Source organism: Odontomachus brunneus, unplaced genomic scaffold (assembly GCF_010583005.1).
Source record: "Odontomachus brunneus isolate Ranch 3 - 2012 unplaced genomic scaffold, Obru_v1 Obru_scaffold_116, whole genome shotgun sequence".
Lineage (NCBI taxonomy): Eukaryota > Metazoa > Arthropoda > Insecta > Hymenoptera > Formicidae > Odontomachus > Odontomachus brunneus.
In genome coordinates this window covers 443,441-458,626 of record NW_022639566.1, presented here as the reverse complement: position 1 = coordinate 458,626, position 15,186 = coordinate 443,441, and the positions used below count along the sequence as shown (strand labels likewise).

General features: G+C 41.8%; 2 protein-coding genes across 2 annotated transcripts; one reads left to right on the top strand and one right to left on the bottom strand.

The window, feature by feature from the left end:
- Window positions 1-1,457: 1,457 nt before the first annotated feature.
- On the top strand, window positions 1,458-2,211 carry LOC116849460 (matrilysin-like). Its single transcript, XM_032826601.1, has 2 exons — window positions 1,458-1,538; window positions 1,681-2,211. Exons 1-2 carry the CDS (start codon window positions 1,458-1,460, stop codon window positions 2,209-2,211), a joined length of 612 nt encoding a protein of 203 aa, XP_032682492.1.
- An 878-nt stretch (window positions 2,212-3,089) lies between these two features.
- LOC116849459 lies at window positions 3,090-3,992 on the bottom strand. The gene is made up of 2 exons (XM_032826600.1): window positions 3,278-3,992; window positions 3,090-3,100 (listed from the first exon to the last, which is right to left on the bottom strand). Exons 1-2 carry the CDS (start codon window positions 3,990-3,992, stop codon window positions 3,090-3,092), a joined length of 726 nt encoding a protein of 241 aa, XP_032682491.1.
- Window positions 3,993-15,186: the final 11,194 nt, after the last annotated feature.

Genomic DNA, 15,186 nt, shown 5'->3' with positions numbered 1-15,186 from the left:
TGACCTGATTCAGAAACTGAAGAACATCGTCGCGCAAATCGAAGGCGTAGGTCTAAAGGTAAAGGACGTTTCGTCGAAAATGAAAAACGATCTGCTTCAAGAATTGAATAAATCATCCCTGGCGACGCAGGAGGAATCGGATAAAATAAATGAGGATATAAAAACGTTGTAGAGCGTTATGGATCACATAGCGTTGAGTGTGAATTATTTAGTGGGAAAATATTAGAAAAAAAATGATAAGTGTGGAGAAACGAAAACTTGCGGTTACGACGATCTGTGGCAAGCCGATGTGGTGGAGATGCGTCCCTACGCTCGACAGAACAAAGGGCACAATTACATTTTGACCGTGATCGACGTATTGAGCAAACTCGCGTGAGCGATACCGCTCAAGAGCAAGAACGGAGCGGAAGTAGCCGCGAAATTATCGGGGCTCGTGCGCGGCGAACGATGTTCGACAAATTTGCAAACAGACAAAAAGAAGGTATTCTACAACGCCGATGTGTGAAAAGTTCTCACGAGACGCGGCATAAATCACTTCGACCTATTCGGTGATGAAGGCATCCGTAGTGGAAAGATTCAATCGGACATTGAAGAATAATATGTGGAAATTGTTCACGATCAACGGATCGTACAGATGGATCGATGCATTGCCGCAACTGCTGTCGGATTACAACGCTCGTAGGCATCGTACGGTCGGGATGCGACCGATCGAGGTGACGCGAAAAAACGCCCGGGTTCTTCTGGCCACAGTCTACAGTAACGCAAAGATAGTTCCTTTCGGGAGATTCAAGATCGACGATCCAGTTCGTGTGAGCAGATTCGAAACGATGTTCGAGAAAGGCCACACGTCCAATTGGTCTACGGAAATCTTCAAGGTGGCCAGAGTGCAACGAACGAATCCGGTGACGTATCTGCTGCAAGATTTTCGAGGAAACGCGATAGAGGGAGGATTCTACGAGCACGAATTGCAGCGAACCGCTCATCCTGACGTTTATCTCGTGGAAAAAGTTTTGCGCAGGTGCGGCGATCGTGTATACGTGAAGTGATTAGGTTTCGATGAATCGCACAATTCCTGGATTCACAAGTGGAACGTCTTGTGATCGACGATCATCGATTTCCTCTCCTCCGACCATCGATTTCCACCTCCGTTTCTGTCGTGACTCGCGTAATCGTATGGACTTTCATTCGCGTTGCAATCGTCGGTGTGAGAAGAGGAGGAGGAAGAGAAAATATTACGACCGCGATAATAATGACAAGGACACTTGTCTTTGTCGTTATCGCCAGTGTTGTGGTCGCGTTTCGCATTGCAGCAGCTTTCACCGCCGCCGGAAGTGTTGACGGAAAACTGACACCGCGACCTTTTGGCGATTATGACGACGACGTCGAGTTAGCGATTCGATATCTGCAAAAGTACGGTTATCTGCAAGAAAACGTGTTTGATTCGATCACGTCCAACAATGCATAGGAGAGGAAGATTGAGATGGAGGAACTTCTACGACAAGCATTCGCTCTATATCAAGAAATGTATCGAATCGCAAGCAAGGGAGAACTGAACAACATTATGTTAGATTTAATGAAAAAACCTCGATGCGGTCTCAAAGATATCTCTAACGAAACGATGAACTCGCTGACACCGATGTGGCCGACGATATTTATCACGTGGAATTTTCATCTGGCCAGCGAGAACATTTTGAAGACGACGAGAGCTGCTTTCGACACGGGGACACGGGGAACTCGTCGTTGATATTTGACCGCAATATTTCGCATCCTAACATCCTGCTGTCGTTTCGCGAGGGTTCTCACGTGTTTGTGCGACCGAACGGCGCCGCGTGCCTCACACCGCTGGACGGACCTGGCGGCGTGCTTGCTCACGCGAATTATCCCACCGGAGGTGTCGATCACGTCTCAGAAGTGCATATCGACAGAGCGGAATCATGGCATATAAAGATCAATAAAAATCCCTCAAAGAAATACAGTCTGTTATACATATTGATACAGGAGATCGGCCACGCCCTAGGATTGTCTCACAGCGAACGCAAAGGTTCGGTGATGTACGCGTTTGCGCCAGAACGACCCATTTTTCCGATGAGACTCAATCTGGATATCTCCAGTATCTGGAGGATACTCAACATTCAACAATTATACGGTGATTATACGGTGAACAATTATACGGTGAAACATCGGCGGCGACGACTACGCGGCCGTCAGTGACGACTCCTGCTACGAGGACGACGAGAGAAAATGACGACTACGACGACGACAACAACGACTACGAGGCAGATCTGTGCGCCATGCATTGCATATATGTCCTAGTGATCATCAATAAATGAATATTTATCGCCAGTGGTCGTCGCGTGTGATCGATCGATATGAATGGCAAATCCTATCAAAAACCGATACTGATCACGGAATATTTGAAATTTCTTCTGGAAAATTTTACTACTTTTTCGGCAGCTTATTAAAAACCTTCGGGGAATATCGTTCTGTTCGCCGACAATAAAGTATACACCGAATTTTCCAATCAAAGATTGATAGAGGAGAGATCGTTCACCGATTTCGGATTGCCGACGAATGCGAAGATCAACGCGGCGATGAACACTTACAGAGGACAGAGTTTTGTTATCTACAACGATAAGTGGGCGAAATCGACGATTGCATCGCCACCAGAATCGTCAGATACCATAATCTTCAAACGATATTTCCCGGAGTACTTCAGGATATTTCCTCAGCCTTTCGTTACATCGACGGTTATCTTCGGAAAGAATCAATACTACCGATACGAATTCAACGAAAGCATCGTATCCGCAGAAACCTTTGATTTCCAAACGATCGGAATAAGTTGTCCGAAGGAGGGATTGTTGCAACAATTACGCGATCTCTTGCAGCGAATTGTGTGGCTGACTGATGACAGTGAATCCAACCGACGGCGATCTCACCGAGCGTCATCGTCGCCGCAATAAGAACGGTGCGGTTTCTTTAGACACACGATCTTGATTGAATGACATTTTTTCTGTAAAAACTGAAAATTTATGTTACATTTTCTTCTTATATATGTTTCAAATATATGTTTCTTTTTTGCTAAAAAATTTTCAGATGATTCCTGAAAAAACAAACACATAATTTCATTTTTTCCTTTTATTCTCTCTCTCTCTCAATGTATACATTTTTTTTATTCTTATCAATCGATATTTTTGCTCTTCCGCCGCCGCCGCCTCCATTGCATAATGTTCCCACGGCAGAGTTTCGTGCGATTTTTCGGGTATGACGTAACGCTTACCGTCGTATGGATTCAACACTAGCTTCAACTCCGATATCGTGTAAACATTGTGGAGCACTGAACGCACGGCGGACTGACGCTTCGTCTGTTCTTTCGCTTCCAACAGACACTCGACGTAATCGAGGAAAGTTATCTCGTGCGCGACCACATTCTTATTGATGCCCTTAATTCTCTTCGTGTCGTCCCGACCCTTCACTCGATACGCGTACGTCTTCGATCTCAGGCCCACGAATTCGATCATAATCACGTCGTTGTTCTCGTCCTTCATCAATCCTGGTACTATTTTGTTCTCGCGCGGCATATCGTATGCATTGTCGGGAGGATAGTCGCTCGTATCGAATCTCGCGATATCACGCCTCATCAGCTCGTAAGCGTTCTCGCACTCGAGATAATACACAAGACTACCGGTGTCTGTGTACATGATCCTGCAGTTGTCGCCATGCAACAATTTCATATAATCGTAATGAAATTCGTAGAGACGTGTTTTTGATATCTCGAATACGCACATGCCAATGTACACGGGTTTCATTATTTTGACCTCGAGTTTGCGCAATCCCACGGCCATGAGGTCTTCCGAGAAAATGCTTCTGCTGTGAAAATTCGGTTTCGCGATCATCGCCTCGGCCCCATATCTACCGTCCCAGCGAGTTATCAATCGAACGTCCACGTGCTTGCGCATGTTCTCCATCGTCTTACCGAACACGACATTGTTCATGAGCTTCTACATATTTTTCTCGAATTTGTTCGACCGTTCTTCCAGAAGCCCGTATTGAGCTCGATGTAACTGCGAAGCCACGGAGACTGCGAGAATCGTAAGACGCGATGAATCTTCATCAAACGAATTCCGTGCCTTACGCACTGCTGCAGATTACGATAGCGAATCACGTAGTGGCTCTTGTCGTGTAGAGTGGCGAGAAATTGTTTACCTTTTCTTTTTTTCTCCCTTCCAGTGCACGCAGGTACCTCGTGCACGAGACAAAACGGCAAATCCGCGTGGGAATCGTGCAAATCGCGCGGATAGGTGAGATTGACCTCGAAAACGTAGCCCGTCTCACAGTCAATCGGCACGGACATCACGTCGAAATTCTCGACATCACCCTCGACTCATTCGAAATTTGCGTACGGCAACGGTTCGCACATCGCTCAATCATACAAATTTTTCACGTCATAATACATAAGATACGTCATCGGTTTCTTCGAATCGTATTTGGGTGCGAATATATTGTTAGCTCTCGCATACCTGCCCGAACATTGACTCAATCTGCCGCGCATCCCGCGTTCCATAAATATCAGCATATCGATATCCGTGAATAACTCCATCCTCACTCCCGTGTACTTCAGCATCGCGTACCACGCGTAGCCCGGCAGTGTGTAATAATACGCGGGATCCAATTCGTGATTCTCGATGCATTTGTCGCAAAAATTTTCAAACACAACCGCTCAAAACATCCGTATTGAGATAGAGATCGCGGAATTGGCCGAGATCGTCGATGCGAAAGCGATTCCAGACCTCTCGCGCGTGTTCGTAATCGCTAACGGACACGGTCTCACCCGTCAACGAGCTGTAGAAATCCTTGCGCGGTGGCAAAACGGTATCCCACAGTTTAAACGGACTATTCACGTATTTGTAGGGGAAGACTCCCTTACGTGTGAGAAGCGCAAAATCTGCGTCGCTAAGATCCGAAAATCGCTCTGTTGGCGTTCGGCAGCGTTCGCACTCTCACGGTGAATTTCCTCAGTTCACCGACAAACTATTCATCGCGGTGCGACCTGTACACGGATTCTAATCCTCGAATATCGGGAGCGCATCGTATGTAGAACCCCACGCTGTGCACGCGATGATGCTGATAAGAATAAGCTCTGACGGTCTCGTCGAACAACTGCTTCTCCAGAATGCATTCCATATCGGCATACACGACGAAGGGCAATTTTTCCTTTCTGTTACGATCATGAAATAGCAACTACTTGTCCTTGTCATCGGGAAGAACAACGGTACAGTCGTTTATTTTTCCACAATTGACCTGGTGACGTGACAATTTTTCCTCCGAGGGAAAATAATGCAAGCAACTAAAATAGAACATTTTTTTTTTACATTAGCAAAAATTACCACTTTTTTATTATTTCGTAAAAAGACGACTTACCGTTCGTAAATGTATTTCTTCTTTCCCGTCTTGTTGAGCTGAGACAGTCTCGACAGATGCTTTATCAATATATAGTATCCGATATCGTCGTGTTACTGTTGCTTCTGCTGGTTGTGTATATAGAGCAAATTAACGTGTTTGTCTTGCTTGTTGTCGGTAAGACGCAACGGCACGATCCTGTTTCTTCCTCGCCCCTGTTGTTTCTTCTCGCGCTCGGTGAACACGTTAATCGATATCTGATTTAGACGCTCGAATCTCATTATATGTTTGAGATCCATCGGAAAATGGATTCCGTCGAAATTCAACACCGCTGAATAGTGAGTATAGTCGGCACTTTTGTCGCCGCGCCTGCTCATGAGATCGTACAGAGCGGCCATTACCGCCCACGTAAAACATGCCCCATCCGACGAATGCACATTCTTCGTACTTTTCTTGTCCTTGACCCATTTGGGGAGTATGATCCAACAGCCAGCGTGAAAGGGATTGCACTTGTTGATGTTCACCACGAGATTCGATATCCGTGACAAAATCCAGCCGCTGTCGCGTTCCTGAAATTCCTCCAAAAAATTCAAAATCTTCTCATTCACACGTCCGTTGTACCACTCCGTCAAATCGGTGGTTGGCAAAATTTGCATGTTTCTTATGGCAACGCTTTTGTACGCGACCTTCGTCTGCGATACGAATTCTCTGGTGAATACAACATTGATTTTGAGACAATCGTTTCTGGCGAGATTCAGCACCATCTACTCGAGCATTATGCCGCGTTCAGAAAAGTTCTCGATGTGATTCAAATTCGTAATTATACCCGTCGAAACACTCCGTCTGAAGGCTGTCTCGATTTCTAACCATTCCAACAGATTACGAGTATGCGACAGCAACGTCGACAACGACGACGACGACGACTGCAACGGCTGCTGCTGCTGCTGCTGCGACGTACTCTGTTCCGCTCCCATCGACGATCTTGGTAAGGTTTCTTGCTTTTTCCAACCGTGCGATAGAGGGGATCGCGGAGTATACATTTCCCGTTTTAATCTTTCCTCCTCCTCTTCTTCCTCTTCTTTTAATACCGCCCGCACATATCTCATGCAGATGTTTCATTCTTCTCGCGCATTCTCGATCCCAGATGTTGAATTTGCCGATCGTATTGACGTAATTCGTAACAAGTGATTGATATTGATCGTTTTCGTCAACATCGTTTATCTCTTCTCTTTCTCACGCGTTATGTCGCGACGAGGATGTAACCACAAAGTCCGTCCCCAACTGTCAAAGGGAGTCCGAAATTTTACTCTCTTCCGGAATATTCGCGGACTTCGTCTGATATAATTTTCTGCTCTCGTACTACCATGAATTACTGTTTCCAACCACAAATTCTCTCGAACACTTTCCGCTCCAATCGCTCGACGCAAAAAATACGTCGACATGTTTCAACGAAAATCCTTCTTGTTAATTATCAACTCACAATTTAGATCGGCGTTTCGGATATATCGGAGTTTCGAATATATCGTCATCGTCGCTACTATTCGACTCAGACGATAGTATCAACGATTCGTAACAATATAAATCCGTCGTTATTTTCTTTTTCCACCAATTCCAGCATGCATACGATATCGGCAAGACTGACCCTTCGTTATACATTTTGCGAGATGTTATATGCAAAAACGGTGAGTAAGTGCAACGAAGATATCGCATCGCAGTCGCATCCTTCTTTATCTGACCTAACAAAATCAGCGATAAAAAACACACTACGCTTTGCGATGCAGCCGCAGAGAGAAAGTGCGAACGTCGCATTCTTCCTTGTCTGAGCAAAATCAGCGAAAACCTACGCTTTGCGATACCGCTACAGCCGCCGCGGCCGTGACCTTAGACCCACTTCTTTCGCGCGCTCCTAACCTTTGCTCCTTTTCGAACAACATTCAATTTGTTCAGTTGGTCGCGCGGCCGATAATCGCGCGCGCACGATCTCTTCCACTATTTTCTCCTCTTTATCACGGTTGGACCGACGCGTCCCATCTCACTAATGTCGATGGTACTCTATCAGATAACAGATTAAGAGTTTTTCGAACATGGTCGCGCGCGACCTCTGCTATTTTTCCCTCTTTATCGCGCGCGCACCGCCGGTTGACGCGTGCCCCATCTCCCTGACGTATCGTGCCGATAGCACTCAATCAGCTAACAGATTAAGACTTTTTTAAATTTGTCCAACGGTCGGTTAAAGACTAACGCGCCCCATGTCCCTGATGCATCGCGTCAACAGCGTTCAATCGGATTAACAAATTGTTGCTCTCGATATTGCTGGCTGATTCCACACGCCCCGCCTATTCCCTCGTTCGCGCTGAAACAATTGACAGATTAAGAAGTTTAAAAACGAATATGCCCCCTGAGGTGGCGGGGATGTTCGGTTCCCCGCTTGTCCCTGTGCTCCCGCGCCCATCGCTTGCGGTTTCCTCGCGAGGCACCGCGGGGTAGCCCTTCCCGCCCCTCGTGGCGCCTACGTTTTACAGATGAGTTATATGGTCTACTCACGCGGTCCGCAACTAAGTGTGCGAAAAATAATAATGAAGCCCGTCCGCGCTATCGGCTCCTGTCTTTTATACTACTCCGAATTCTCATTAAGGGGGATGGCTTGGCGACAGAGGTGATCGCCTGATTATTCAAAGTTCGGTCGGCGGAATGTGCAAGGCGGTGCTTTTCTACAACGCTTGCACTTCCGCCTCTTCAAGGTAACGCTGTCGGAACGTTGTTTGAGGCGTTCTTGACAGCGTTATAAAAGTTTAAGTGAATAATTATTTCGATTATAACATCCCTTCTCCCATGGAAAAAGAAAACGGAGTGTCTAACGAGATTTTCGCTATTCTGTACGTGATTTTTATTCTATGTATATTTTTTTCCCGTTTACAATTATGGTTATAATCGTTTATTGTATCAGAATCGCTTCGTTACGAGCAGATTATGTCGACTCGGCCTCGTACGAGGCCTGGTGACGTGAGGAACGAGAGATGAGATGGTGCAATGAAAGATTAACTCACATCGGAATCCCCGGTTAAATGAACCTTTATTGTAGTAGCGCGTTCGATCAGTGTTCCAATTGATCTTCGAGCTCGACTTGTTCGCTCCGTACACCAGAAATCTTCTCAGAGTCTGTCGGCGGGTCACATTAATCGCGACGGAAATCTTGTGGAATCTCTCATCCGCAGGAGATCTTGCCGCGGACGACGGAAATCTTCATACGCGATGACCTCGGACTCTGAATTGTATATGGTTGTCGAGGCTCGATAAAAATTTAAGCGCAACAAAGTACACAGATACACTATAACAATTATTAAATCGACAAAAGCCGCGAACGCTAAAAAAGCCGAACACTGACGTGAATTTCGGTTTTAGCGGGCCGAGACTTAGGCCCGTCGCGTGAGAGAGCACAGGTTGAGACGGTAAGAGCTTCACGAACGGCGAGATCGGATTCGAAGTTCAGTCGAGAGTTCGTTGCGTTACGAAAAGAGATCGACAGTCGGCCACTCTTCCAACTGTGAACTCAGACTATCTATTACGATACGTCCACGAAGAAAGACCGAACTCAGAAAAATCCGCGGTAGATCTACCTTTTTCGAACAAGAGGCATGAGAGAATCACCCGACAGAACTTGAAGATTGCTTGATTGCTCAGGGACCACGTTAGTTCTAGAAAATTCGGTACCGAAAACCCGTGATTAAGTGACCGTAGCTGGCATGAACGGCTGCTGATATATCCGTTTTCGCTGTGCTCTGTCGCGCGCGGATTGGATGCGAGATGAACGCTAGATCGTCGCGTGCCTTGATTTCTTTAAAAGGAGATAAAGGTGATCAGACGCGAGGATCCGCGTCGCGTGCCGGCTGATGATTCGTGGAATCGTTGTTTGGCCGAAATTGCTATGATAACGTCAAAGATTATCTCGACGTATCGAGCTGTTAACCCGGCGCGCATGACGGATACGTTTGTTCATGTGTCCTTGCTCGAGATCAACAAACAAACTCGCGAATAAGTAGGCTCGAGTCTCGAACATTTATACTTATTCGTATTCGCGTTACAAGATTCGTTTTCCCGTATATAAATACTTATTATTATTATAATTTTTTTTTCGTTTGTGCGCTTATCCTATTTCTACGCGCTATTGCGGATATAATTGTGCGCGCTATTGTGGGTATAATTAGTCTAAAACGCTGCGATATTCTTACGTTGTGTTTGTTATTAGGTGGTAGTGTGAGGGGAGGTTGTGTTTTATTTTTTATTTTACTTACAATTATAATTATTATTACAATTAAAATTATAAAAAATGTTACGCTGGGCGCAGTGATGTAAATTATATTTGTGTAATTTGACCATGGGTTTTGGTATAGTTTTTTTTGTATATCGGCTAGTTGCGTTTTTAATTTTAGTAGTTCGGATGAATTCTGTGATAATTTTGTTAAGTTTATGTTTAGTGTTGTAATCGTGTTTTCTATCGTATTTTTCTGTGTAATTGTCAGGTTATAATTTGGTACATATATTTCTAATATGTTATCTGATATTGTTCCTTGTGATTGTATTATGGTGTTTCCTATGGTTAATTTATATTGTTGTTTAAGTGTCATTATTCCTGTTTTTGTTAATATGTTTTGGTATTTTTTATTCTGATCATACATACGTAATTGTTGTGTGTTATGTGTTGAGTACAACCAGCGTTTTTTCTTTTTAAGGGAATTAAAATTGTGTTTTCGGAAGTGTTATGTTTTGTTCTACATATTTCTTTATTTTTTGTTTCTGTATACATTTGGATTTTGCACGGTGTTGTTGGGTAAATTTTATAAATCGTGTTTTCTTGTGTGAAAGTGTAATGATCTTTTATGTGAATACATACTAATAAATTGTTTTCGTGCAATGTAAGGTAAGTATTCGATTCTGTATCTATCGCGAATTTAGGGTATGTTGTTTCTGTTAGCATAAAAGTGTAATTTGCTTACTGGAAAGGGTATTATGTTGATGATTGTATACATGGGATATGTTATTAGGGGAATTTTTAAAATTGTGTAAATATTTTCGTTATAATAATATGCGCTGATTTTGATGAATTTCTCTATTTATAGCCAGTGCTCGGTGGCGAGTGTAAATGGAAAGTGTATGTTTTGAGGTAAGTTTGTTACTAATATTGTTGATTCTTTAAATTGTGCGATTATATTTTTAATGGATGTAAGTTGAAGTAGTAATCTTTTTAACTTGGCATTATCTATGTATGATATTATGTCGTTAATGTTATTTGTTAGGTCATTTGTCACTGCATTAAGTATCGTTCAGTGATTTGCTCTTTTTTATAGATCTCTGCTTCTTCTTTATAAAATTGATTCATACTATCCCATACTAATTTAAAATTATTGTCTAATGTTTTTTCTAAGTTATCTAGGTGACTAATAGTTATGTTTAGAATTTGTAATTGATTTTTTACTGCATGTTGTATCGTTTCTTGGTTATTTTGTAATAAGTGTAATTGTTCGTTTATAATTTTGTCGTCGTTGACATCCATTGTTCCAAATAAAGATTTGGCTATTGACCTCATTCCATTTATTAACCAACGACGTAAGTTCGAGGTGAATTTATAGATTTTGTTTATGCTATTAGTTAATTTTCTTGCGCGTTATAAGTTCTTACTAACTAGATTGTGTAAATTATTGCACATTTATTATGTTGTGCCTATAGTTTGTTGCGTATTGTATATTTCTTGTATTCTATTAAGATAGGTTTGTATTTGTGAAATTCGTTGTATTAATAAGCCTGTATTGATTTTTATTACCGTTTTCCAGATTACCGGATGTAGATATTCTTGTTTATCGAAATATATTCCTGGTATATGTTGGAATTTTTGAATTTCATAAAGGAGGCTCCGTTGGCAACATATTTGCCTGTGCTCTTTATCAGGATGAGTGCTCTGTAAGTAGATCGTGGTTGGTGTGTGGTAGATGAACATGATACTTTCTTCTCTTATTATTTTTGTTATCGTGGGACTAAGTTGTCCCCCCTCCCCTAACTTGATGAACCCCACCTTTTTCTTTTCTCTTTTTTTTGCATATAATTTGTTTGTGTGTGTGTATTTGTAAGGAGTCACTTTCTTAGTTGCGTTCGGTTTCCTATTGAAGTAGGACGTGTTGTCTTGTATTTTTCTTTAAAAAAATTTTTTTTCAATGTTATGTTCTGAATGCGAAGATAATTTTCCCGAGGTAATGTTATCTTTACTTTGTGTTCGTGTTTAGATAAAAAGTGTATGGTTGTATGTGAGGTGTTTATTTTTAAGGGAAATGTGCGAGTGTTCCGGAAGAGAACAAAGATGTCAATAATTCTCCTCAGCCTGTGAAAGATGAATTCCCTCCTCTTCCCGGTCCGGGAGTGCGTCGCCTCCCCATGGGTCACGGTCGACCGGGTGCTCCTCGCAGGGGCCACGTGGGTGTTCTTGTTGGTGTGGGTCATGGGCGACCTCTTCGTGAAATTCCCTGTGGTCGCGTGCGGGGTAGACCGCACGTCTAAGTTTATTTCTTACCTTTTTTTTTTAATCTTCTAGATATAGTTTTATGCGGTTTGCGTGCGTTCTTAAAGTAATTCTCCCCTTTTTTTATTGTGTAGTTGGCGTTGGGGTGTTTTTTGATTATTTTGTAGGGTCCTATCCATAGAGTCTAATTTCTTCAATCTTCCTCGTTGTACTATCTCGTCGTGTAGTAATACTTGATCGCCTATGTCAAGTACAGTTTTTTTTCGTATTTTAATCGTAATATTTTTTAGTTCTTACTTTTTCTATTTTGACGTGCTTCCGGGCTATTTGATTTGTTGTTCGAAGTCGTTATTTTATCTCTTGTGCATAATCCTCAATACTCAATCCTCAACTATACGTAGTTTTTGGTAGTAATAGTATGGATGATGGTAGAGTTGCTTGGTGTCCGTATATCAGTTCGAATGATGTATAATTAGTTGTAGAGTGTGAAGTCGTATTATATGTAAAAATTGCGTATGGGATCCATTCCCAATCTGTTTGGTCACTGTTTATAAAATGTTGTAGATATTCTGTGAGTGTTTGGTGTGATCTTTCTAAGGCTCCGTTATTCCGTAGATGGTTCGCCGTAGTCTAGATTTTTTCTATCTTTAATAGTTTGTATATTGATTTGAAAATTTTATTCAGAAAGTTTGTTCTTTGATCTGTTAGTATTTTTTCCGGTATTCCATATTCTAATATTATATTTTCTATGAATATTCTGGCGATGGTGGATGCTTCTTGATATTGTGTGGGGATAGCTTTACTAAATTTAAGGCATCCTGAAATGTTAAAAGATACTTATTTTCGTTTTTGTTATGGTGAGAGGTCTTACTATATCTAGTGCGCATTTTTCGAACGGCTTAGTAAGTGTGTCCATGATAATCATTGGTGATTTTTTCTGAGGCCTTAATTTATTTTTTTTGGCATAGTTCGCATTTTTTTATATATTTAGTTATATCTCCTGTTATTCCTTTCCAATTATGTTTTAGACATATTCTGTTTAATATACGTTGTATTCCTTGATGCCCTCCTAATAGTGCATCGTGGTATTCGTAAGATATCTGTCTTTTTCTTCTTCGATATAGTCTTGTATATTATGTCTATCTGTATTCTTTTCATCTCCTTCTTTTTCATCTTATGAAAAAATCTTATTTTATCTTTATTTCCTTATTCTTCTGTTTCATCCATCTCGTCCGTCTCATGTTGAGCATTTGCTTGTAGTATTGGTACTGGCGAATATCTACTTAACGCATCGGCATTTACGTTCGTCTTTCCTGCTTTATGAATTATTTCGTAATCATATTCCTCTAGTTTTAACCTCCATCTTATTAGTCTTGATCCAGGATCCGTAACGTTGAAAAGCCAAACTAACGGTTTGTGATCCGTTACTATTTTAAATTTGGTTCCGTAAATGTAATGTTTAAAATGTGTTGCGACCCAAACTATCGCTAGTAATTCATTTTCAATTGTGTTATAGTTTTGTTCCGCGCGTGATAATACGCGACTCGCATAGTCTATCGGGTTGTCTCTTCCTATTCGACCTTGCGATAATATGGCTCCGATTGTATGGTTGGACGCGTCGGTCGTGACGACGAATTCTTTTTCAAAATCCGAGTATTTTAACACCGGTGCAGTGGTTAGTTTTTCTTTTAATTTGTCGAAGGCTATTTGTTGTTCTTTGTTCCTTTCGAATTTTTCGTTCTTTTTAGTTAGTTTAGTTAGAGGTCGTGATATTTTGGAAAAATTTTCAATAAATCTTCTATAATATCCAGCTAGTTCTATAAAGAATTGAATGTGTTTAATTTTCGTGGGTATCGGGAAGTTTGTTATAGCTTCTATTTTTTTCGGATCTGATAGGTTTCCTTTTTCTGAAATTATATACCCAAGATAGGTTTTACTTCCTTCTCAAGGAACTCACATTTATTTGGTTGGAGTTTCAAATTACATTGCCGTATTCGTTGTAGTACATTAACAAGTTTTTTGTTATGGTTTTCTAGGCTATTTCTGTATATAACTATGTCGTTTAGGTATACCAGGCATTTTAGCCCTTGTAGTCCAGTTAAAACAGTACTCATTAGTCGTTGGAATGTGACTGGCGCATTTTTCAATCCGAAGGAATTCTATTGAATTCATAATGCCTCGTGGGTGTTGAAAAAGCGGTTTTGCATTTATCTTATTCTGCCATTTGTATTTGATGATATCCAACCGCTAGAACGAAGGTAGAAAAATATTTTACGTTTCCTAATTGATCTAAGATGTCGGTAGTGATATTAGGTAGTAGGAAGGAGTCTCCAACAGTTAGATCGTTTAATTTCCTGAAATCGACTACGATTCGTAACTTTGTCTTCCCTGATGCATCCGTTTTCTTAGGTACGGTTAATAGTGGTGCATTCCATTGGCTATTACTGGCGCGCATTATTTTGTTATCGAGAATTTCCCGCACTTGTTCGTCGACTTCTCTTTTATGTTGCCCCGGTAAGCGATAGGGTCGCACGTTTACTGGTGCGGCGTCACTTCGCGTGGTAATCAAATACTTCACGACCGAGGTGTGAGTAAGACTGTCTCCTTCAAGGAAGAATACTACTGTGTCCAAAAAGTAAGACCAATTTTCAATTTAAATCGCGCGGGTAAACCGCACATCATAAATATTTTTTTTCTAAGTTGGCAGCATTGTGACAGACATCTGTGACAAATTTCATGTCAAAACATTCATTACTTTTTGCTTTACGTTTGGTTTTGTACGACGCTAAAAGTGCATTCGGCGATTTTTACAATGTCTAATTATAAGGTGTACTAAAAAGAAATCCATTATTTTTCCAATAGATGGTTTTAGTAATGTGTATCTCGCGTTGTGCAATAAGTGCGATCGGTTTACGCTAGATAGCGTTAGAAAGATAAGATTTCGTACTAAAAAAACTTCTGAGACAGTTTTGTGATTGTTTGACTCAGTATTATTTGAGCGTGCGTCAAAGATGGATATCAGCAAAGAGAAAATACGCCATATTTTACAGTTTTTCTTCGATAAAGGCGAAAACGCAAGCCAGGCGGCTGAAAATGTGAATAGTGTTTATGGTCCTGATACTGTAACAGCCAATCACGCGCAATTTTGGTTTCGTCGATTCCGTTCCGATAATTTTGATGTCAAAGATGCACCACGCTCTGGAAGGCCAATTGTCGAAAATGTCGATAAAATAATGGAAATCGTCGAGTCCGACCGTCATGTAAGCACTGTTTCGATTGCC